This window comes from Leuciscus leuciscus (genome assembly GCF_965113295.1).
Source record: "Leuciscus leuciscus genome assembly, chromosome: 12".
In the NCBI taxonomy this organism is placed as follows: Eukaryota; Metazoa; Chordata; class Actinopteri; order Cypriniformes; family Leuciscidae; genus Leuciscus; species Leuciscus leuciscus.
Window position 1 is genome coordinate 12,012,628 of NC_138736.1, and position 25,947 is coordinate 12,038,574.

General features: G+C 37.8%; 2 protein-coding genes across 2 annotated transcripts; one reads left to right on the forward strand and one right to left on the reverse strand.

Moving 5' to 3' along the window:
- Window positions 1-816: 816 nt before the first annotated feature.
- Window positions 817-22,644, forward strand: kpna6 (karyopherin alpha 6 (importin alpha 7)). The gene is made up of 14 exons (XM_082185297.1): window positions 817-932; window positions 8,672-8,805; window positions 8,995-9,090; window positions 9,288-9,387; window positions 9,466-9,560; window positions 9,656-9,787; window positions 9,888-9,976; window positions 10,120-10,219; window positions 10,870-11,033; window positions 11,877-11,955; window positions 12,062-12,187; window positions 12,928-13,055; window positions 17,785-17,963; window positions 18,961-22,644. The coding sequence occupies exons 1-14, from the start codon at window positions 929-931 to the stop codon at window positions 19,146-19,148; spliced, it is 1,614 nt and encodes a 537-aa protein (XP_082041423.1). The 5' UTR covers window positions 817-928; the 3' UTR covers window positions 19,149-22,644.
- On the reverse strand, window positions 21,484-25,912 carry LOC309510513 (THAP domain-containing protein 6). The gene is made up of 4 exons (XM_082185329.1): window positions 25,755-25,912; window positions 24,071-24,263; window positions 23,868-23,969; window positions 21,484-23,778 (listed from the first exon to the last, which is right to left on the reverse strand). The coding sequence occupies exons 1-4, from the start codon at window positions 25,832-25,834 to the stop codon at window positions 23,548-23,550; spliced, it is 606 nt and encodes a 201-aa protein (XP_082041455.1). The 5' UTR covers window positions 25,835-25,912; the 3' UTR covers window positions 21,484-23,547.
- Between the last annotated feature and the right edge of the window lie 35 nt (window positions 25,913-25,947).

Below are 25,947 nucleotides of genomic sequence, written 5' to 3' on the forward strand. Positions count from 1 at the left end.
TTGATACTTCCTTGTTTGGAAAATGGTGTGAAACTTGAATGAATTCTTCGTTATTAATCAAATAAAATATGTTTCAAGTTAAATCAAAACATGTGAAATGCTTCAATATAGTTTTTAATATAAATGACATATAGATTTATTACAGATTTTGTTTACATAAATGCAGTTTTGTAGTTGGTTGGAAGTGATATAATTACATTTCAATGGCCATGATAATTATTCACAGGCCTAATTATTATTAAATGGGGAAGTTCTATTTACATAAAATGAGATGATTTTGTTCACAAAACAGTCCTGAAACAAATTGTTGTATAAATGTAAAAATGTAAAATAATATTATTGAATATCATACTGACAAGTAGCCTATGTTATTTTTTATTATTCTTATGATCATAGGCTTCCTTATGCACCCGTGTTATGTTAACATTTTCTTTAGTAGAACTGAACATACTATATGTCTTGGCATTGTTTGTGTGAATATGCACAAATAAATAAAACAATATTTGCTTCACCATATTTTTTGACAGTGTTTGTGTATTGTGTATTGGCAAGCTCATAGCCTATAGCAAACTAGTTCTTGATTATAGTCAGATATTAGACAATTGATCATAGATTATCTTCATAACCTGTAATTGTGTTGTAAATCAATAAGAAATAAATTCTATAATAAAAACATTATATATTCAATAAATACAATATTTATTTAATATATGTCTAAGTATATTTTTTGACAGACTATTCTCGCATTTTGCTTGGCGTTTCGTAGGACACAAATTGAAAACGCTGTCATTAGGTTTGTCTCCTTCGGCTCTCCGTAGATCACCGACATATTGTTTGTGAGAAGCAAATTCTGGAAGACAAGGAGAGTGTTAAGATTACAGCGTTGATATTACCAATCATCAAGGCGTATATCAGTAAAGAAAGTACGATGGGTAAGTATTCAAACTATACTGTTTTTTAACGAGTTAGTTCTGTTTGCGGTTTTTTGGGAGCAAATTTGTTGCTGAAAATCCGAGAGAAGCTACACCATGTCAGTTAAAGCATGAGTGTAAACGGCCAGTTAGCTTAGCACATTGCTGTACTCGACCTATAGGTTTATCAGTGAATCCGAAAGCAAATATATGAAGCTTAAACGCTTTTCAAATTGGCACTTGTGAGATTTATTCAGGGTTGACTGAAGTGGGAGGCAATTTTGAATCTTTGCCGGTGTAAACGCTTGGTCATGCTTAGTCAGATGTTGTGAAATCGTCTCATGTTTGTCAAATCATCTCCAACATTATACGTTGAAGAATAACCCAGTGAACTGTCATGGTTCACATAAAAATGATGTCTATAAACGCTCTCTAGGTAGGTAGACAGCTGACGGGGTTAAACAGACTAAACAACTGATCTACAATGTCAGCGAGTTCACCAGTCGACTGTAACATGTGACCAACCCTTAAATCTGTTTATCAGGTGTTTATTCATAGTTTACTTCACCGAATGGAAGTAAATCGGCTGTTTCTTGTTGTAACCCCTTGGCTAGGTTGTCAGGACGATAAAACATCACTCATGATGCATGTCTGTTAAATATTATTTGGACCCCAGCTTTAGAGAATACTGTTGAATGGGTTGTTTGAAGGGAGGAAGAGGTTGGGACAGGAATGATTCAGATAGGATGTCAGAAACTACCTGACTGCTGCTGACTTGCTTTGTCGGGTCTCATAGGCTACTATTTCAAAGAATCATCACATTGGAAATTAATGTGATATTTGTCAGTTTTTCCATGGAAATGTAAAGGTTTTCACACACACTGGCATTTCAGTTTGCAATTTGATATGCTGAAGCCAGCAGGTTTAGGCTGCACTTTTGCAGATATTTCTTCAAATTGGGTTTCTCATTGCTTTCCATGGTGCAAATTTGATACTGAAAACATCCTATTAAACTATCATTAAAACAAATCGGCTCAACAAGTTTGGCCAGTGGTTCAGCTTTTTGACCCATGTAACCTTGAATTCTTCTACATGTGAATAAAAGCCTAAATTCAGTATGTTCATCATATAATGCGATCGTGTCTCTTCAGAAAATTTTACTCAATTCATATTGATTCGTTTTACAATCTCTTTATGAACTTTTTGAAGCGTCAAAGTTTAATATGCGTAGCTGCTAATGGACAGTACAGAAAGCTCTCAGATTTCATCAAAAAGATTTTCTTTTGTGTTCTGAAGATTAACGAAAGTCTTATGGGTTTTGAACGATGTGAGGGTGAGTAATTAATGACAGAATTCTTATTTTTGGGTGAACTATCCTTTTAACCTTTGGACAGTCTATGTCCTGAGCCCGTAGACCTGCTGTCTGTCCCTAGTGCTGCATTTTAAGCCGTAGCAAACACACTCCTTTAAAATAGTTCTGCGACAGGGGCCCAGCCCACACTGCTATTTGTGAGGCCCATGTGATGGGCAACTATGTCATGGAGCGCTTGAGTCGGGTTGAGGCACAGCCTGCCTGTCATCCCGTCTAAATTTGTTAGTCATTATGATGTTCGTTCTCTTCTTAAAGGAATAGTTCATCAAAAAAAAATAACACCCTCCCTCATTCTCATGTTGTTCCAGACCCACATGATCGTTTTCCTCCATGGGACAGAAGAATATCCTGGCCACTTTACCCAATATAATGAAAGTGAATAGGGACTGGGGCTGTCAAAAAAATTAAAAGTGGTCCATATCATTCGGACGCTATATTCCAAGTGTTTTGAAGCTGCGTGTTAGCCTTTTTTGAGTAACAGACAAACAATGAGTTATTCAAATTTTGACATTTGCCACTGCTCTCGTTATGTTAATGAGAGAATTAGTGATTTATTAGTCTGATTTATGAACAAAACAGTCTTTTGTTCTTTTCAGTGATCTGTCCTGAATGATTCATTTGCTAATCTGACTGATCAGGTTCTTAAGTTTTGCTCATGACTCAATCATCTGGTTATGATTTTGTGTTCTCTTGAAAGCTGAAGTACTTACAGCCCATTTATTTTAGTTAGATATGGGGGGGGGGGGGGGGAAAGCAACCAGCTACACTACTGTTAAAAAATGTGGGATTAGTATGATTTTTTTTATTGATTTTTTTTTATGAATGAATGAAATTAATAGGCTACTTTTATTCTGTAAACCCACATCAAATTAATTGATAAAAAGTGAACCAATGTCTTTACTATTTCAAAGAATGACTTTTCTATTCAAAGAATCAAATTTGGGTTTCCACAAAAATAAAGCAGCACATTGAGCACAACTGTTTTCAACATTGATAATTATAAGAAATGTTTCTTGAACACCAAATCAGTATTAGAATGATTTGTGAAAGATGCCATGTTGAAGACTGAAATAATATTGCTGAAAATTCAGCTTTGCCATCACAGAAATATATTTAATACATTAAAACATATTAAAATAGAAATATAAAGATTTATATATGAATCAAATAAAATCAAATTTTTATATTGATATTTCAGAATATGCTTTTTTTTTCTTCTTTTTTTGAATTCAACCTTGATACGAGTAAGATACTACTTTTAAAAACTTTAAAAAATCTTACCAGCCCTTAACTTTTTAATGGTCATGTAGATTATTCAAAAGTTCTTATTCTCATATGGGTTTGGAACAACAGAATGATGATGAATGTCATTTTTGGGTGAACTATTCTCTTTAAGCCATGGCATATATTGCTCCTGAGGAGCTCGATTGAAATGCATCCTTCCATTGTTGTGAAGAAGGCCTTACCCATCAGGGAGACTCATTTCTAACAGCAGCAGTCAAGCTGATACTCTCTTCCAGAACTGCAGATTTTCTGACTGAAGGTTATGGAGGTCTTCATGTGGTGCCAATGCTGATTTTTGGATATTTTCCTCCTTTGAGACACTGTACAATAAGATCTTACAGAAAGGATGGGAGTGAATCCAAGATCAGCAACTGTACCCTCAGGCACTTTGTTTGTTAGCGCCCTGATGTGCATTCGGGAGCATTAGCCAGTCATCATTCGTAGCCTCCTCTGCTCTCAGTGCCACACAAATGCTGAGACAGGCTGCTTTAGCTGCTTGCTCATGCAAACAGTGTTTAGACACCCTCAATAAAAGTGGTTTTGCTCACTGACTCCGGGTGGCTCTGTTCAAGTCTGTTGTGCTCAGCACAAACAGACCAAAGTGAGTAATGAAGCTGGAGATAGCTGCTGAGACTGCTGAACAATTTCTCCAGCAGTCATTGTTATATTTTGAAAGGAAGAGTTTAATAAGCTAAGCACTTCCACATCCATTTTAGTCTCATTATTGACGACATGTGCGCTCTTGCAGATGGCACACTAATTGAAATTGTCATAGCTGTTTTGTTTTTCCCGTCAAAATGCCCAAATGCATGCATATCATCTTTGTCCACAGCAGACAGTTTGTGCAGGTCTTGCGCTCATACTTTCCTCACTAGCAACTTATTGACGGATAAGTACTTGGCCATCTGCAAATTGGGGCTGAAGAGTTCAAATCAAGCTCTTTATTCTCATTTGACTGGTACAAGAAGTTTATTTTATACATCATTCAAAAGTTCGAGGTCTGTACTTTTTTAATCTAAAAGGCTGCAATTATTTGATCGTAAAAACAGTATTGTGAGATATTACTACAGTTTAAAATAACCGTTTTCTACTTTAATATATTTATAAATGTAATTAATTTATTATGATATCATGCTGGTTTGGTGCTCAAGAAATATTTATAACTTTTATCAGTGTTAATATTTTTGTGGAAAGAACAGCATTTATTTGATTTGGAAATCTTCTGTAACATTATAAATGTGTTTACTTTTTGATCCATTTAATTGACTTTTTCTGAATAAAATTATTCATTTCTTTAAAAAAAATATTACTGGCCCCAATGCAAGCTCATATATATATATAAAAAATATACTGCATAGCCAAAATTATGTGGACAACCGCTTCTAATTAAAAGGTTTATCAATTTCAGCTTAGTCTCGCGTAGCCAGAGGTTCAGACTGACGGCAGAAGGTTTGGACTTTATCGCAGTTTTTCTTGGCCAAGATGACGTTTGAGTGACATGTAACGCAACCAATCACAGTCCGTTTTGTTTCCCGCGTCATGTTTAGGGGCGTGACAATATAATGTCGATGTCCCTACAATAACAGACCGGCGTGCATCTAATAAATTATTCATTCAAGAATGTTGCGCAAGTTTACTGCAACAATGGAGCTGCGAACTTAACATACTTTTGAAAATCCAGCGTTTAGTTGATCCTGGTAAGTGCTCATTGTCATGGTTGTAATTACAACTTTCTTCTTCCACGAGGGGTTTTGGCGCCACGGCATTTGTTTCCAGGCAGACCGTTAAAGAACACGACACACATTCAGATCGCGACCATCTGAATTCAACCAATCAGATCGCGACTTCAAAACTCCTGAAGTGTTTCCAGAGAAGTGTGCCATATGCATCAGAAGTGTCTGAGGCTGAGACTAATTTCAGCTACACTTCCTTCAGGTGGTCTTGGGAAGCTCCTATATCTGAGCTGTGATGTCACGTTCAAGTCAGAAACTAAATCCGGAAGAAGCCAAAAACAAATAAACCATTTTCTGTTTTACCAATGGTTTATACTGCTTTTGTTTAATAGGTGGGGCACTGAGATTTGGAAAGCGCTAATGCTGCTAATCTTGCAGATTACTGGATGGATAGTTTCAAAGTCCCTTTCAAGTAAAGTCTTTTCACTCGGCGCCGGTCATATTAGCAACGCCTCCGGGCAGCTATTTCGGGCATCCAAGACCACTATCAATTTGAATAGGGGAATCCTAAAATCTCAAAAACTGCTTTCCATATATTTAAAGGAATAGTTCACTTTGAAATTAATTTTTGGTATGTTTTAGCTTACCTCAAAGGCATCCAAGATGTAGGTGTCTTTTTTTTCGGAGTAGTTTCAATTTTGATATTTTTAGGTCAAACCGTTCTTGTCTGTCAGTCATATAATGCAGGTCTATGGTCACTGTCTCAAAACAGCATGCACAAAGTCCAAATTAAACAATTCCCCATCGTCCAAATTAAACAATTCCCCATCGTAAGTACACATTGATGGCTTAAGACACGAAACGAGCGGTTTGTGTGAGAAAACGAACAGTATTTATATAGTTTTTGTCCTCTTGTAAACACACACACCCAAATGATCAGAGGACGCGGGTGCTTCGGTCTGCGCAAGCGCCGGAAAGCGTCAGAGGGCGCGGGCGCTTCGATCTGCGCAAGCGCCGGAAATTATCTCTCGTGAATCCACACTGTCTATTACTATTATTATTATTATTAGGCTAGTAGTAGTAGTAGTATCATTGACTGCACCCTTATGAGTAGTACACATAGTTTCACATTGGTTTGACTAGCAGCTGCTTAGTATAGGCTACACATATCTTCTCTTCTTATAACATATCTTATAACTCTCTCATGTAAAACCATTCTTACCAAATATATGATGCAGAAATACATTTTATTGCTCATTTCATGTAATGCCAGCTTTACAAATACAAAGGACACATACAAAGACGTTGTTCACATACCTCCGTTGGATGAGAAAACACCATAGGCACAGCTGATGATGTCAGTACTATGCGATCCTCTCCTTGGTTTATAAAATCATCAGGGGAAAAATTATCGCTGCAGACCCTCCTCAACTTTAGTACGTTTATGGGTGTGTTGATATCCAGCCGAAGAGCGATCAACCATAACTTCAAGAGGGAAGGATTATAAATTGGGAATTCGTGAAAACTCACCACTCCCGGATGAGTTTGCGCGAGCATACGAAATTGTTTTCTTTTACGTCGGTTTAAACATCCTGGATAAGCGCAAATTAGAACCATTTCGATTAGCCGTCTTACCTACAATCTCTGTTCTGTGTAAACAATGAGTGACGTACACGCGCGAGAGATTATTTCCGGCGCTTGCGCAGATCGAAGCGCCCGCGCCCTCTGACCTTTTCCGGCGCTTTCCGGCGCTTGCGCAGACCGAAGCACCCGCGTCCTCTGATCATTTGGGTGTGTGTGTTTACAAGAGGACAAAAACTATATAAATACTGTTCGTTTTCTCACACAAACCGCTCGTTTCGTGTCTTAAGCCATCAATGTGTACTTACGACGGGGAATTGTTTAATTTGGACGATGGGGAATTGTTTAATTTGGACTTTGTGCATGCTGTTTTGAGACAGTGACCATAGACCTGCATAATATGACTGACAGACAAGAACGGTTTGACCTAAAAATATCAAAATTGAAACTACTCCGGAAAAAAAGACACCTACATCTTGGATGCCTTTGAGGTAAGCTAAAACATACCAAAAATTAATTTCAAAGTGAACTATCCCTTTAAATTACATATTTCAAATCAGCCACTATCTCTATCTCTGATGCCACTGTCCCATAAATGTTGTTTCTTATACACAATAGCATTAAAAAAAGCGTACGTTTCGGACTGGACCAGCCAATGCACATGTGCAGTCCTAAGCCCGCATCTCAGTCAGGACACTGACTGTTTCTATGGCAAGCTGGCAATCGGAGCTTCTAAAGGCAGCTGCAGTGACGCAATGACTTTACCAATAAGCCATTGGCTCTTTTATTTAGAAGGCGGGACTTATTCCATCATATTATGTGGAATATCATATCACACTTTCTCCCATTCATAATAATATAAGTGCATTGTCTTTGTAAATCTAATGTCTTTGATAGTATGAAGTGAAAGGGAGGTTGGTTATAATGGTCTATCTTTGTTTGAAGCAGACTGTTAACTAAATGGTTTTGCACAAATAAATATGTGGAAAAACAATTCTTTTCAACCCTCATTCTGACCCTTTGTCTGAAATAATAAATTTTTAAGGGGCGGCTCCTAGGATTGGCTTACGTCATTGCATAGAAAACAGTATCCACGCCCACTTGCTATTGCACATAAGAGTTTTGAAAACATTATCCTTATTAAACCGTCGTTTACACAAGGCATTATGACATAATTTGCTTAAGATTTGTGAAGTTGCTGCTGTCAGATCCAATAGTGTTTGCTGCTTCATCTTTCAACAAAAGTTTCTTTGTCAACTCTCCATTACACCGTGTCCTGTTTGCAAAACAATCTGCAGTCAAATTCTCTGAACAACATATAACCCTCTGATGCGATCCAGGATGCCATTAAAAATAAACAATTCAATTGTTCCTGGTGCTAGTATCCTGAAGTCTGTACAGAGACTCAAATGAGCGGTTTTAAAACGGGACGCGTCAAAGCCTTTTTTCGGGACGCGTAAAGTGAGCGGGCATCTGTATTCTCTATCTAGTGTAGATCGCCTCAGTGAGTATAATGGATTCTATTTGATTTTGGTGCAACACTCACATCCAGTGTAGGCAATTGTCAGCCGTCAAGCAAATGAATGCCAGTTGTGCGATGATGTATAAATAAAACTAATTGTCAATGTCTTGCTCTGGGGGCAGGCATATGCAAATGCATTTGCTTGTGTGACGTCACAGATCCCAAAATATCCAAACGAGCAGTTTTTGGAGCATGCAGGATGTTTTAATGGTGCGAAGACTCTTGTATGTCAAAAGATCAAGGCAAATTTGATTTCTAATGTCATGTAATTGTCTGTTGTGTCTTTGGAGTTGTCTGTAACCTGTTTCTGACTCATCTTGCCCTGCAGAGCCTTCAGGAAGTCCTGCGAAGGATAACTTCAGGATGAACCGCTATAAGAACAAAGCACTCAACCTGGATGAGATGCGTCGAAGAAGAGAGGAGGAAGGCATTCAGCTGAGGAAACAGAAACGAGAGCAACAGGTGATCGATTATTATCGATTTTTCCAATTAGTTGTTGCAGCCCTAGTCCCATCCTACATGTTTTTTTTCCCTCATTGACTATCACGTTACAGAATTTAAATGGGTTATGAATGTTGTCTCACGTTAACTTTAACTCTCACATCAATTGATGCAATTTGCACCATTGATTCTCTCTATTTCTCTTGGCAGCTGTTTAAGAGGAGAAATGTGGAGCTGCTTGGTGAAGAAGGGGGAATGTTTGACAGTCCACTCATGGATTCCTACGTCTCCTCCACCACAGCCCCAGTGAGTTCAAACCCAGTTTGCTTTCTCCCATTATATCACTGAAAGGGTGAGGTAACTCTGGGATTGTTGTTAGTAGTGCATTATGACCCCTTAATTCAATAAGCACTATTGATTTGGACTTCTCAGAGGTGCAAACCTGGACTGAAAACAAATTACGGTCATTGATCTAGACCGAGTTTGTCCTATGTGTTTTTTAGGATGGAGTAATTACAAGAGACATGGTTGAAATGCTCTTCTCAGAAGATCCTGAACTACAGCTGGTCACAACACAGAGGTTCAGAAAACTACTTTCCAAAGGTATCTTACACAATCACATGTCTGGAGTTGCTTAAATGCGTGCCAGAGTTTTAATAAATCCATCTTTGTGTTTTTCAGAACCAAACCCACCTATCGACGAGGTGATAAGCACACAGGGAGTTGTGAATAGATTTGTTGAGTTCCTTCAGAAAAGTACAAATTGTACATTACAGGTGAGATTGAATGAAATATAAATTAATTTGTTTTGTCATTTTAAATTCTAAAGTCAGGTCCTTGAATATGTGTGTGTTTTCTTTTTTTCTCTCAGTTTGAGGCTGCTTGGGCACTGACCAACATCGCATCTGGAACATCTCTGCAAACGAAGTTTGTGATAGAGGCTGGTGCCGTACCTGTCTTTATCGAGCTTCTCAACTCAGAGTTTGAAGACGTACAGGAGCAGGTACGAGTTATAAAGTTGCAATGGATAAGTCACCTTGTTTTGTTTGTGCTAAATGAGTATGAATCCCATGTGGGTATATTGATGAATCTTTGTGTCACAGGCTGTTTGGGCTTTGGGGAACATTGCGGGAGACAGCGCTGTGTGCAGAGATTACGTGCTAAACTGTAATATCCTTCCACCTCTACTAATGTGAGTGCTAACATGAGATCACAATACTAGTGTTTATCTGACAAAACAGTGAATGTAATTAACATCCTCTGCAGAAGAAAAAAAACATTTTTGTGCTGAATATGAGGATTGATTGTTTTCTCGATGATACTTATTTTCCCCAGGCTGCTGACCAAATCAACTCGTCTCACAATGACCAGGAATGCTGTGTGGGCCTTGTCCAACCTCTGCAGAGGCAAAAGTCCACCCCCAGACTTTGAGAAGGTCTGTACTGCTTCTCTGACCCTTGACAACACTCTTATTTTCCTCATGTTTAAGAAGATACAGGACACTTTACAGGCTGATAGAGGTGTCAGAAATACCAGCAAATTGAGCACCAAGGCGAAACTAAAAGAAAATGACAATACCATTGTTTCTATAGTTTCTTTAATATGTCCTAGAGCCAGGAAGTAACCCAGAACAGTGTCCTGGCAACTACCCAAAACACCTTACTAAACTGACGCGAATGCAACATGGCATTTTGATTTCATTTATACATTTATTAGATGTTTGTTTATACACTACAGTTCAAATGTTTGGGGAGCATTTTTTTTTTTTTTTAAGAAACTAATTTATCAATTTTTTTGAGTGAGGGTTTATCAAAAGTGACAGTAAAGTAACAGTAAAAGTGGCAGTAAAGATTTATATTTCTATTCATCAAAGAAACCTGAAAAAAGGATTGGTTTCCACAAAAATATTGTTTCAACATTGATAATAATCAGAAATATTTCTTGAGCTGCAAATCATTATATTAGAATTTCTGAAGGATTCTTCAGAATTATTTAGGATTTTTTTTTCATAATTTCAGAGGCTAAATGACATGTTTTCTCTTAATCTGTAGATTTCATATTGAAAGCTCTCTTTTGCTCTTGTAGGTGTCTCCATGCCTGCCTGTGCTGTCCCGTCTTTTGTTCAGCAGTGATTCAGACCTGCTGGCTGATGCCTGTTGGGCCCTCTCCTATCTCTCTGATGGGCCCAATGAGAAGATCCAGGCAGTTATCGATTCAGGGGTCTGTAGGCGGCTGGTGGAGCTGCTCATGTGAGTCAGCTGTTATGACTACATTGACATTTCTGGGTCATATTTAAAGTCAACATGAAACTACTACACTTGTAAGTTTTATAAGAACATATTTCATAGTGAAACTGAATATTCAACAGGACATAATGAAGGATGTCGAGTGAGGACTTGAATAAATCCACTTTATTTGATTGTAAAATAACAGGATATTATTACAAAACATAATCTAGAAAAAAGTAGAAAATTGTTTATGCTTATATTATGCTAATATTTTTTCACAACCAGTACCAGTCAAGCTTGAGGGGGAAATAAACGAGAGGAAAAAAAGCATCATAAATGCTATATTGCCAGTCCTAAAGCTTATGAAAGCAAACTAAGCAGAATATGTTTTGATTTCACTTTTTTTAAAGCTCAGTATTACAATTGCAGAATGTTTATTGGCAGATTTTATTTTTTATTTATTTGAGCTTTACATAAACCAGTGGAAACTTTTAAAGAGACGCAGGATAAAAAAAGTAGTTACAGCTTTCTAATTTTTAACCCAAAAAAGTTATGGACTGCAGCTTTAAATTAATACTTTGTTTATAATAAAAAAAGATAAAATCATGATGTGAACTGAAACCATATTTCTTATTTCTTTGAAAAAACAAAGATCTTGAAACTGCTAAAATCATAAATGTGGTTCATTCATTTATCAATACTTTTGTTAATACAAAAAAAGTTTGAAAACCTCAGAAATACTGTAAATATCTATAATATATAATCAGGGGGGCCTTCCAATATGTTGTATGGGCCAAGTCAAGAAAGTTGAGAATCACTGGTTTAAGCTGTTTGCTAAATTACCTATTTCCTCTTTTCTTGCAGGCACACAGATTACAAGGTGGCTTCTCCTTCTCTGAGGGCTGTTGGAAACATCGTTACAGGAGATGACATTCAGACGCAGGTGTGTTTGCGTGTGAACAGATGTTTGTTCATCATCATGTATGATTATCTCTAGTTTCAGACTGGAGATGGATGGTTTCCTCATCTTCTCTTTTTCTCTGCCCTAGGTGGTGTTGAACTGCTCCGCTCTCCCCTGCCTCCTGCACCTGCTCAGTAGCGCCAAGGAATCCATCAGGAAGGAGGCGTGCTGGACCATCTCCAACATCACAGCGGGAAACCGAGCACAGATTCAGGTACACCCTGACCCATACTCCACATCTCTACAAGCTGAGGGCTCAGCTTGTTTATCACGTGCGACAGGGTTACGGCTGCACCCTCAAACCTTCAAAGGAGTGAACTTGTTTGTAGTGTCGACTTGGGATTTATTTTTAGATTTAAAGGGATACTTCACCAATTAGCATTAAGCTTTGTATCAGTAGAAACCCGGTAGTATTTTCGAATGACCGTGCTTCCCTCCCTCATGTCCCCCTGAGACGAGAGATTTCTGTATTGTGTCTGAAAAAAAAAAACTCTGGCCAAAAAAGCCTCCGATGACGCAAAATGACGATTTTTGCGTCATCGGAGGCTTTTTTGGCCAGAGGCTACAGCCAATAGTAGGAGCTAGTTCCACATGTTTTCAACCCGCCCATAGGGGGTGGGATCTCACGATAAAACGGTGTCTTTTCAGTTTCGAGTCAACTAGTAGCCTAGTTGTATCATTTCTTCCGATACTGCCCTCTGGTAGGAGTGGCTTGGGAGTGTCCTCTTAGGGCAGCGAAGCAAGTGCATACTGGGAGGAGTTGTCTTTCATCCACATGAGCCAAAAATAAATTTTCAGACTTTTCTCAGTCTAGAAGGCACCAACTTCTAAAATAATTTCACATTTCTACTACATAAATGACCCAATTTAAATACACATTCATCTTTCCAGCGGTGAAATATCTCTTTAAGGATGACTTTAATCCTCTGTTCTTTTTCTCATCTTCGTCTACAGGCTGTAATAGATGCAAACATCTTTCCGGTCTTGATAGAAATCCTTCAGAAGGCAGAATTCCGCACCAGGAAGGAGGCGGCGTGGGCGATCACTAATGCCACGTCAGGTGGCACACCTGAGCAGATCAGGTGAGCTCTGAGTTTCCGCTTTCAAATGGCACGTCTTAAGCATTTAGGCATCTGACAAACTTGTCGCCAAGATGGCCATACCATTTGCCATCACTGTGTTAGTTTTTGCCGGTCGACATGCCAAAACATTCAGATCAGATAGGAAGTGATATCAGAGAGGACCACTACAAACCCTTATGACTGTGTCAAAGTCAATAAGTCTATTTAAATATCAGATAATTTGACCTTTTTATGACAAGGTAGAGTTACCGTATTTTCCGCACTATAAGGCGCACCGGATTATAAGGCGCACCTTCAATGAATGGCCTATTTTAGAACTGTTTTCATATATAGGGCGCACCGGATTATAAGGCGCATAGAATAGAAGATACTGCAGTCAAACGTTTGACTGGGTTTGCGTTATGCAGTGGTCACCAACCTTTTCAAGCCTAAGATCACATCCAAAGTCCAAATGTAAACCAAGATCTACCACTTGCAAAAAAATATGAAAAAACAAGTGGCTGAGCTGTAAAACCTTGTTTATACTCGACGCGTCCGCATGAGCGCGAAGGTAATACAAAACTAATATCCGTCTGCTCGGGCAGATTCGGCTCAAAGTCGTGCATCTTCGGATGCGGAGGCGCGCGAGCGGCAAAATTACGTCATTGTGACAGCGCGCGCGCCTCCGCATCCGAAGATGCACGACTTTGAGCCGAATCTGCCCGAGCAGACGGATATTAGTACATCTCATCACACCGGCACCCAGTTTGCGCGTCTAAATCAGTTGTATGGTCTGGTGTTCAGTCTAAAACAAAACAGTTGCGTCAAGTATAAATGCCTCGTCTGTTTGGGGAGGTGCGCACGCAGTCAGTGGAGGCTCGCGCTCCGGTGCCAGGCGAAAGTATAAACAAAAGGTTTAAGTCAGCGGTTGTTTTACAGACATTAATATAAGGCGCCAGATCCATATATAAGGCGCTCCGGATTATAAGGCGCACTGTCGTTTTTTGAAAAAATCAAAGGCTTTTAAGTGCGCCTTATAGTGCGGAAAATACGGTAGTTCAGGTTATAAAATGTCATGTGGTGCAACTTCCCAAACAATTACAAAAATATGTGTGTATGTGTGTATATATAAAATTGAGGTGTACACTCGCATATATTCACTAAGAAAAATGTTAAAAAAAAAATATTGATACTTACACCACATGACATTTTAATCATTCAGTTTAAATATGTTACACTCTCTTCGAAGAAAAGGTTCTATATAGAGGCTCAAAGTGTTCTGTCAGCCACTTCATATAGAACCCTTTTAAAGGGACATTGTGTAGGATTTTCTCCCATCTAGCGGTGAAATTATATTTTGCATTCAAACAAATAGTGCTCTCCAGCACCTCGCTTTTTCAAATGCGTGTTGCAACTACGGTAGCCGTTATGTACCAAAAAGCTATGACAGGATGTCTTATAATAGCACTTCATCGAGTTTTCCTTCGGGTGAACTGGTTTATTTCAAACAAACTGCAACTTGACAAAACAAACAAACGAATGTTACAAGCTTGTTTTTAGGGCCTTCTCTACTTTACTCAATAGCTCCTATTCGTCTGTTTAACTTTTAACTATAAATGTTCTACTGTCTAATTATATAATAAAGTTATACCTGTCGAGAAGAAAGCAGGCAACTTCAACTCTTTTGAAAGCTTTCTCCTGAATTAGCTATCCCGACACTAACCTTTGTTTTCTGTAATCTCCGGTCACGTTTCCTTTTACGGTCTATTTTGGACTTTTTCGACGACGAGGACTCCTTATCCTGTGACTCTGCATATGTATAGTATGGTCCTCCATTATAAATAACCATACTGTACTGTATTGCCTTTTAAACTTGCCGGGGCAGTGACAAGTGCCTCTCACTGCTCTGCTCCTCCGCTTCTGCTGGTTTCAGTCACGTGACGCTGGCTCTGAACGAAAACGCGTTGGCCTATACTTTTTGTCCCTCTCTGCTATTATAGTTTTTCAAGATGGCGGAACTACATGGAAGCCTCCGTGGACCTACCCGTCCCATGTATATAAAGATAATAAATTCTTCGTTTACGAGGATAAGTCAGATCATTGGCAGAGGTATTTGTACACCATTGAGGACATATTTATGAATACCTAAAAAGCTACACATTGTCCCTTTAAGGGTTATTTAGTTTGAATTAATACATTTTTTATTTAGTTTAAATTTTGTAAATAGCTCATAAATGTACTTTATCATTAGAATAATTGAAATAACCTGTTAAACATGAAAGTAATGTGCAGTCATTTAAGACATGGCATAAATAATTATTGAGAATTTAGTCTTAAGCCCTAGCATTCTATATTAAACCCCAGTGAACCTTTTTTCTAAGATTGTGTAAATGTTTTAAAACTGTATGAAACCAATGTGAACACAGAGTACACTAAATTTGATGTGTTTTATAGTATTTATTTATTTATTACTTTTCTTTATTGTTGATTCTCTCTTATTTGTCATTGACCCAGTTGCCAGCCTGTAATTGGTGACTTTTATATCATATTTACCCTCTTTCCTTGTCTGTCAGATATTCTCTTTTTGTATAAGTGGGCAATTCTTGATCAAAATTAGCCACACTGCGCACGTTTGTTGATTACCAGTATGTCTTGCTTTTCGAGACAGTCAAGTCACATGACAGGTTGACGAGGATCATGCTCCACGCTCATCAAGAGATAATGGAGTTAGAGCTGACCTCAGAAATAAATTCTCAGGATTCTTTAAGTTTAGAATGGGAGCCCATTTAAAGTGCTCCCACAATCTTCATCTGGCCAAGTTGGGCCTTCTCCGATGGCCATTAACATGGCACAGCGTAAGCGCTAATCTTAGAGAATCACTAGGGAGTATTTGCGATGCGTTTATCCAGATTGAATTGCAGTGTGGTTTTCATGATGTCTGGTGAGATCACATAGTCTGGAAGTAGCCGTGTGCTTAAAGTGTTTATTACTATGCACACTTACAACAAATGGTTTCAGTTTTAGCAGACATGCACTTACGGCATTTTTTCCACAGCCAGTACAGTGCTTCATTAAATATGACTTAGAGTGCTTCCTTTAGTATAAGTGTAGCACAAACAACTATTATTTAATCGTATTTATAATGTATGAGTCTTGTTTTAAACTTCAGAGTTAAATAAGTGTGGTGTTATGACTTGCGTCTCCTAAGGTGAGCGCGAGAGTGTCAGATGATTCCTTCTCAGATTACAGGGCACCAGACTCAGAACCTGTTGATCTGTTTCTGTCTCACCTTTGCATGCTGGAGACTCAGAACTTGTTCTGATGCTGCCTTCCCTGTAACGGTCTGGAGAATCAGAATTTGTTGATCCGTTTGTCTCATCTTTGCAGACTGGAATCTGTATGTGTTAATGTCTCTGCTTAAGGAGTTTCTGTTGAAAGGGTACATTTATCTTTTTACGATGATGAGGAGATTGCAATTTGCTGCTTCTTCATTCTAGTGCTGTGATTGACTGCTGGCATCAGAGGGGCACACACAGTGTGGCCCATCCTTATTTCCCCTGTGGAACGCATTTGCATAAAACACAGTTAGAAGTATACAGATACAGAAGTCCAAACAAGATTGGGAAAAGATTGAACTGTCATGCATGCATTAATTTGAACATTAACGGCTTAATTTGTTTTAAGGTTTCCAGACATGGTAATGTATGGATTCTTTGTTTTAGCCACTTCTGCGGCATCCAAATGGTCCTTCAGGAATTTTCATGGCTTAAACTTATTAGTTGATTAGTCTCAAGATGGGTGCAGGGCAGAAACTGCCTGTGGACCAATGAGAAGTCCTGTACTTTATATATATATATATATATACATACATACATGCATACATACAGAAACATTATTATTTAATTTCAACCCTCATTCTTGACCCTATGTCTGAAATAATCAGTTTTTAAGGACCGCTCCTTTAAGGCTTGTCAGTAAACGGCCACTGTTATGATTGGCTAATGTCATTGCATAGGAAAACAGAATATGTATAAATGCCCTCTCACTATAGTGTTTTAAAAACATTTATCCTTATAAAACCATTTACAGACAAAGCATTATGAAATCTTTTACTTACGGTTAGTGGTGCAGCTGCTGTCAGAGCTATTTATTTTTGTTGTCGACAGACACAAGCGGGTGGAGTATGTCAGAATATCTGTATACTGTATCCATTGTAGACCGTGTCAGTGATTATAACGGGTTCTATTTGCTTTCGACACGATGCAACACTCACATCCAGTGTAGGCAAATGTCTGTGTTTGAAGCATTTTCATCTCAGTTGCAGTGCTCGTGGCATCATTGTGTGTCTAAATCTGAAATGCAAGCTGTTTCACGCAGTGATTTGATGGGAACGGCTTGCCAAACATAAATTCCCTTTTTGTAATGTCATCTTCAGTTATTTGTACTAAGGGAAATTAAATTATGATGTTTAGTTTTTATGAGAAAATAAGTACGGAAGAACAAATGTTGTCCCAGTCGTACTGGGGCATGTCTAGTTTTACAAATTGATTAATTTCACTAATTACACAAAGCAGCAGAGGGAGAATGCATATTATGTGCCAAAAATAAATCAGTTGGATAATTTTTTTTTTAGGACTGTGTTCCAAGCAGGAACTTATTTAGATTTTACTGTTATTTCCTATTGATTTAGAAAATAAACCTATGGTGAGAAACATGCAGCTGCTCATTCATTCTCTTATCTTTTCTCTAGGTATCTGGTGAATTTGGGCTGCATTAAACCTCTCTGTGATCTGTTGACTGTGATGGACTCCAAGATAGTGCTGGTGGCTCTGAATGGTCTGGAGAACATTCTCAGACTGGGCGAACAGGAGGCCAAACAGAACGGCAGCGGCATCAACCCTTATGGCAGTCTCATAGAGGAAGCCTACGGTAACATTACTTCACCAAACCGCCATTTACATCAACATTATTGCATAATTGCATGTATTTTCAGAGAAATATAAGAAATTTGTTGAAAAATAGCAACGCAGAGTTTGTATCGATAGATATAGATAGGCAGAGATAGATAGACAGATCGATATAGACGTATAGGGCCTGTTTACACCTGGTCACTTCATGTTTTTTTCTGATCAGATAGCTATTCGAGACCAAGTGTGTAAAGGACCAGGTGTATAAATGCCCTCTGAAACAACTTTAGGAGGTGGTTTGAGAGATGCAGTCCTAACGAAACTGGACAAGTTTAAATTCAACTGGTTGTTTGAGTCATATACGTAAATTTTACTCCTCCCAAAATGGTAAAAACAAATAAAAGTGTGAGAATGTCTTATTGCCTATATGACATGTCATAACCAGAAATGACACTGCTCCTGCAACACGCATCACAGATGAGTAGCTGAGTATCTCTTCAGCAACGCACAAATTGCCGCAAGGCACTCGACACACAATCATCTTCATTAAAAGTAGTGAGACTAAATTATCTCACCAGTGCTGATGTGGCTCTTACTCCTATTGCGGTCTTTGATTATGAGTAAATAAATAAATAAATAAAATGCAGCTCATATCTGTTGCTTTCATTGATGTGAACTTGTTAAATTTGCATATACTGTAGCTTTGCAATTGAAGATCAGATTTATATTTGTTTTGCGGAGACACATTTATGTGGCCAAGTGTAAATTGAACACTTAGCTATCCAATTTGTAAAACTGCATGAAGTGACCAGATGTAAACAGGCCGATGGATGGATGGATGGATGGATATAATGTAGTTATAGACCTATAAATAGATAGATGGACACAGATGGATATCGATAGATAGACAGACATTTTGAAAGAAATCTCTTATGCTCACCAAGGCTACATGTATTTGATAAATAATACAGTAAAACTGTAAAATTGTGAAATATAAACTGTATATCTCTCTCTACCAGGGTTGGACAAAATCGAGTTCCTACAGAGTCATGAAAATCAGGAGATCTACCAGAAAGCCTTTGACCTCATCGAGCACTACTTTGGAGTAGAGGAAGAGGATGCCAGTCTGGCACCACAGGTGGATGAGAACCAGCAGCAGTTCCTTTTTCCCCAGCAGGAGGCTCCCATGGAGGGCTTCCAGCTATAACCAGCCTCCAGACCCTTCCCGGCCGCCACCCTGACCTTTACACCCCTCCCCGCACCCCATACCCCTACCGAAACATGTGTCGGAAACACTCAGAGCGCAGCGATTGACATCTGAGTGAACCAAATTTCGACCTGCGACCCATCACCCAGACTGATTTATTTAGACACTGAGGTGTGTTTTAAGCAGGGGAACCAATCCACTGCCCTGTCACACCCAAGAGAGAGCTGGATTTTAGTTTATTTCATTTTTGTCCCCCTCAATGATGCAGCTAAATAATCATCCCCCTCAGGTAGAAATCGTGGCGCTGTGTCCTTTTTTTCCTTTTTTTTTTTAAGGCAAGGTATGCTTCAGTTTTCCCCTTTCACTGAAAGATGAGAGAATCGTTTACTCGTCTAATGAAAATCCTGATCTTCATCCTTATCTTTTTGATCCTGGTTTGAATTATCAAGTGTTGCGTTGTAGAATTTCTTTCTTCTGTTCATTACTCATTCTGGTAATTAAAAAAGCCTGGTTATATTTAATATGACCATGCTTTAGGCAAAACACCATAATATCTGCAGATGCGTTTCATGACAATTTAAGCACTCTTCAAAGGCTTTCAGGAGCCGTTTCAATTTCTTAGTATTAGTATTCCATTGACTTGATCATTTCAGACCATGCTGGGTGTGGAAACGACAGGAGTTTATGTAGAGTCTGTTTGACGTGGTGGTGGGTGGTGTTAAAGTAATCCAGGCATTTTAGTAAAGGAGTATCCTAATATAAGTCATTACTGTTAAAAAACAATGACTGGTGAAGTGCGGCCCAAAGAGCCAATTTAGTAAAGATAATGCCCATTTTTCTTTTTTCTTTTTTTTACCAGTCAGAGGTGAAATATCTAGTTGTAGGGTATTCGTGGTGTGCAGTGTTATGAATAACTCTTCTTTTGATCAAAAGGCTTTAACTATGAAATGTGATCTGGGGTAAATCAGCACACATCTGAGGGCCGGGGTAATGCACATGATGGAGTCTTAATTCTGCTCTTTTCTCGTTATTAATTGGAGCATAGTAAATAATACTGGGTGGTTCTGATAACTTCAAGGTGTTTGTTTCGTGCAGCCCTCGGTATGTGCATGTTGGGGTTTTGCATGGTGTTCTGTTGGTACCAACAACCATTTTGTATCCCTTGCCAGATCTTCATTCAACAATTAGCTCACACTCATTAGCTAGAGTTGTTCTGGGTTCTGTTTCTATTTTTGCAGGTGATGTAGATATGGCAAGGGATACTTATTTATATAATGAATAATAATGAAATATATGGGCAAAAATATATATATAGATATTGTTCTATTTGCACACACTTTGCACACATGCATACAAGACCAGCATACACTTCTTAAACATGTACACATACAGATTAGCATAAAACCGAGGGGAAAATGACTTCCGTAATCTCCAAACATCTTTTCTTATTTTACCATTTGGCACTTTTTTTGGTTGATGCACTAAAACACCAGTTTGATGTTAGACTGCTGTGGATTTCAGGCAGAAGACATGAAAAGTTTGAATATTAACATCCCGCCCTGTACGAAACTAGCCGTGGTTTACTTTAAAACTGTGAGTAAACATTCATGTCATCAATGGAAGCATTTTCCTCTACCTCCATAATACACTGACAGAAGAGCGCTTCTCTGAGTGAATGCTAGGGGTCATTTGATTTAGTACGGGCTTGTATCTATGAAAACATAGACGTTGACTGACGGATGATGTAGGGAGGGAAGGGAAGTGATGCACAGTTCATATCAGCATCTGTTCTTACTGGAGCAGCATCCTGTGTTTGGTACGGATATGTTTTGGTTGACTAATATCTAGAAGTTATTTCCTTCTGTAAATGTCAATGTCTGATGCGATTCCCGATCAGAACCGATAACCGAAAGAAGGTTTCCATACTAATTCTGGTTCAAGAACCTTTTTGAATTTGAGACACTTGCATTTACCTTTTTGAAAATACCTCTTCACAATCTGATTTACTTTAACAGCAGTATCAAGGTGAATTTCAAACAGGGTTTTTCTTTATATTGGTTCAGATCTAGTTCTGTGGACATTTACAGGTCCATCTTGGAGTGAAGATGCTGCAGTCCAGATTTTTTTTCACAAAATAAGACAGATCATATAAAAAATAATAAACTATGCTTATAAAATATATCTAATGGTCTACAAGACCACTGGCTGGATTCATACTTTGATCACATAAAAAAAGCAAAGAAATTATCTCTTAACGGAAATGCACTCCTATTCACAAAAGTGCCAATCAGACCAACAAAGACAAGAGGCTGAATGCTTATCAATCTGTCTTTGATTTTTTTTCTTTCTTTTTTTATTTACTTGAATGTGCACATTTTGTGCAAATATTGCTGCTCTATTTTCTTATCTTACAAATTAGGGGTTACATTGTCTGCCACAGTTTCATTAGAGATGTGATGGTCTCCTACTTGTACACCAAATTGGTAAACTCAAAGGTATAAAGAGAAAAATGCATAATTTATTGTGCTCGATAACTAATTCTTTTAACCAAGGCCAATGCAATGTTCTCAGTGTGTACTGTTTGCTTAGCTTTGTGTTCATTTTGGGCGTAGTTCTATTGGCATAAAGGAAGTGAAGATACTAATTATCGAAGGAGAATTGTAATTTTGTTTTGTTGCCCTCATCGAGTATTTTTGTGTGTATATGTGTAGCTCTTTTCTTGTTTATAAGCGCACTAGCTGACCATGTAGACCCAACTATGTTGTTCTGAGTCTGACTTCCCTCTGTAACTTACTGTAGCACAAATACAGCAAATCCAAATCAGTTCAGGTCTCTTTCGCAGACATTCTGTTCTCATTTAAGGACATTGCTTTCAGAAGCCAAAAGATTTCAAAAACAAAACAAATCTGGGTGTCTCATGATCTGTCTCTCTGTGAATTACACTTAAACCAGAGCTTTAACAATTATATTGTTATATTGGCACAATTTAAAGTTGAGCGCTGCTCTTTACTCCTTAAAATAACTTCTGAGAAGTGCAGAAAACAATAAAATATTTACAAAAGGCCACAAATAAGTGAAATTGGGTCTTTATGGTCTTCCGTCCTAGATCTTGTAGATGTTGACATTTTGAGACTTTTTGTCTCTTCCAAACCTGGAGCTGATGCATATGGTTGTGTAGTAATGCTGACTCACCTGTGTTTACAATGCTACATGTTTAAGTACTTTTCATACACGATATTAAGACTCGCCCAGGTGGAGATTGTATCCTGGTTTGGTAATTTCTTTCCTTTTAAATGTATTTATATTTAAATCTTTTTTTTTTTTTCTCCTCTGCCTACAATTGCCCGTACTGTGACTGACTTTACCGACGATATGAATGAGTGACGAACACACAAACTGAACATGTCACACGAACATATACATGAACAATTCTGAACAAATGTTTGAGTTTTTTTTTTCTTCTTTTTGTCCAGATACAAATAAAACGATAAAACACCTGGTTTGTAAACTTGCTTCTGTAAAGTCAGTAAAGGAGTGATTAAGACAGTTAATCAGCTTTTCAAGAAGAAACATGTTTAATAAAAAAATAAAAATAAAAAACAAGGTACCATTACTTCCAAGATGCATTTGCTGAAATATTTCTCAAAAAAATTATAAGCACAATATCCAAACACATCTTCTGTGTTTTTCAGAGTTAGTAGAAAGGGCTATTGAACGTCCCAAGTTATTGGTACTGTAACTGTTAGTGGTTCATCAAACAAGTATGAAAAACATTGTTTAAACCCTTTATATATATATATATATACATGAATGTTATAACATTAATTAGACCAGAATATTGTAATATTTAGTAGAATAGGTATTTATTCATACTTCTATTCACAAATAATTTGAAAAACAAAAGTGAAATGCATGCAATGCACAAGACATAGCTTACAAATTGTCACAAATAAACTGCATTTGAGAAATGAATACACACATAAAAAAAAACAAAAAAAAACCATGATTTGGCAGTTGTTTTCCTACCAAATCACTGCACTGGAACCACAGACATCAATGCCACGTATACTTTACATATAAACATATCTAACATCATGTTGAGGCCAAGCCTAACATCTGCCTTTGTTAAACGAATCAGAATTTTGTCAAATTACATTTATAAAAAACTTTGCAATATATGTGCATGTGGTGGGTCAAAAAGGAAAGATTCTCTTAGCTGAATGCTTTTGGACCAGTGGACAGTTTGTTTTGCACTCATGGCCCTTTTTGGCAGGAGGTCAAATGAGAAGATTTGAAATTCAGTGGGCACAGACGAATCCTTAAATTCCCTTTGAAATAATAACCAGGAATTAGTAGACATGGAAAGTGCGAACATGAGATATACATAAAGTTCAACATTTTATTGAATTTTCATTTTGCCCGAGTAGAAATTGAGCTTGTGTTCCAGCTCTTCATTAATGACGTTCTTTCCACTCAGATCCTCTAGAAGAGAAAGCACTATGCCCTTTGCCCTTTGTTCTCGTTTCTTCACGTTCCTCATGTCCCTCTCCAGACTCTCCACTCTAGCCAAGGCTTCACTGAGTCTGGCCTTTAGACCAGTTGGATCTGCTGGCAATGCATAGGAGTGGTCCTAGAAGAAAGGATGGACATTTTTACATGAATGTTTGTGCCACATCGCTCAGTCATAGCAGTTTGGCACAAAATTAGTACAAAACTCACAACATTAGGTGGAGGTCTAGTCTCTAGGACCTTCAGAGAACAGTCCACTGACAGGCTCTCTTCAGCCCTCCTTGAGGTTTTTGTTGTCCTCGATGACACTGGCTAAAATGGAAGGAATTTTTTTTTAATATATATATACATATACATATATATAAAAGCCTAATAACTAGCTATCATATCCTTTAATCTAGAGGTAGACCTACTCTTTGTAGATGAGCTGGGAAATTGAAGACAGATGGTTTAGCTCCATCTCTGATCCTTACGATCTGACCCGTCTTGTCCAAGTCCTGCTCCCTGAAGTGCTCACTGCAAAGCACAGAAGAATCGCTGGCGGAAAAACCTTCCCATCTTAGGGCAATTTCCCACTGCTTCCTCAACGCTTTAGGTTTAGGAAACCTTCAAAGTGTGAGATAAGTTAGATAGCCAGATAACAACAGTCAGATTCACAATAATACTATGTCAGTCACTCAGATGAAAAGAGGAGCTTGTAATAAAAGTCAGTTTAGAACAAAAACCAACCAATATAGATGATTATGGCATTATGATTATGACAATAAATCGATTTTTATGATTTAAACCAAGAGTAGTCCATTAATGTTCCAAGGTCCAGTTCATTTCTGATTTCTTTATACCAAAGGTCCGGAAAGTAATGATTGGGTATTCAGCATGTTTGGAATATTTATTAAACATCTCGACGTTGGCAGCGAGTCATAGTTAGCCCTAGGCCAAAAAATCTATAAACTAGAAGAACAGGTCTGTCAAATTTCCATCCTTTTTCAAGCCATGAATATTTATTAGTAATAATCCTAAATTAGGTATCATTCAAAAGTTTAAATACTCTAAATTCATCCTGTGAAAATTGTTCTGAAGACATATTGTTGGAAAGGTTGTAGACCCAAGGTTCCATATTTAGCCACTGATTTGTGATTGCGTGATATTGTCACAGAAATGTATTCATTTATGACAGGAGAAAGCATTTTTTTTTTTATTGAAGTTACCATTGAAGGTTGCAATGGCTACTTTTGGTATAGCGACTAAACACAATCTCTCAGGAACTTTTTGAGACATCAACTTCAACTTAATTTAATATCACTGTCTATCACAGTGGTACATCTGGTAAAAATAACTGACGGGCAGCGGACGAAAGCCTTGTTTTGTCGTCCTAAGGTCACATGAAGCCTTATGGCTGGTTGAAAGGTGTCTTCTGAAAGAAAATGTAATAAATCACGGTCACAGTAGACCATTTATATATTTTTTTACGTTGGAATCTACAAACATTAAACAAATAATTGAAATAAAATCAGTGCACCTGAATGGCCTGGCTTTTAAATTATAGAAACATTTGTTCTCATAAACAGAGAACTCTGCTAACTGATAATTGTAATGTAAAAAAGAAAAAGAAAAGTTTATTCTAGTTTGTTATTGTTTTTTAGTTTAAATGATAAAGAGAAAGTTAAGAGAATAGAGAAACCACATTAATTTGCCCTTTCATGTTTTTTTATTCTTATTATTCATTCTTATTTTTTTATTTTTTAAACTGAAACGTCGGAGTCATATCAGTTAAGTGCACGGAGTTTTACGTTGCTTCGTTCTCGTTTTCTGTAATTTATTTTAGCAAAAGATTCTTGCACACAGCTTGGTTGTTTGGTGGCGCTGCTCGAAACAGTGAGATGGAGTTGTAAAGGTCGTGATGAGTCGAGCTGATTATGTTTTAATCCACAAATCAACCCGAGCCTTTTTAAGAAAGCATAAACTATGATAAAACCTTTAAAATTTGTTATACAGTATCAGCATTCATAGCTAGCTTGTTTTTGCTAGCTTAGTCTGGCTCTGTCAACATAACGTTATAATGACCAAATACAACCATAAACAATTATTCAATCTTACTTGTGAAAGGTAATTCCCCGGGATTTTGTCTGGGCTGTGCGACGGTTTTTACAGCCCCAAGCAACACATGAATCAGGCATTTTTTTTGCAAAGAGAGACTGAGTTGCCCGGTCCAATATGGCGACGACGCTGATGTTTGCGAATGCGAAACATGAAGCTTCGAAACATTTATGAATCACCTGTGTCGATTCAG

What these genes read in the sequence shown, in the direction of transcription:
- kpna6 (XM_082185297.1), top strand. An exon ending in GAAACCGAGCACAGATTCAG is followed by an intron (nt 12,188 to 12,927) that starts GTACACCCTGAC and finishes CTTCGTCTACAG; the next exon opens with GCTGTAATAGATGCAAACAT. An exon ending in GGCACACCTGAGCAGATCAG is followed by an intron (nt 13,056 to 17,784) that starts GTGAGCTCTGAG and finishes TCTTTTCTCTAG; the next exon opens with GTATCTGGTGAATTTGGGCT.
- LOC309510513 (XM_082185329.1), bottom strand. Translation starts at nt 25,834, where the DNA reads ATGCCTGATTCATGTGTTGCTTGGGGCTGTAAAAACCGTCGCACAGCC. An exon ending in CGGGGAATTACCTTTCACAA is followed by an intron (nt 24,264 to 25,754) that starts GTAAGATTGAAT and finishes CACACTTTGAAG; the next exon opens with GTTTCCTAAACCTAAAGCGT. An exon ending in TCCCAGCTCATCTACAAAGA is followed by an intron (nt 23,970 to 24,070) that starts GTAGGTCTACCT and finishes CTTCCATTTTAG; the next exon opens with CCAGTGTCATCGAGGACAAC.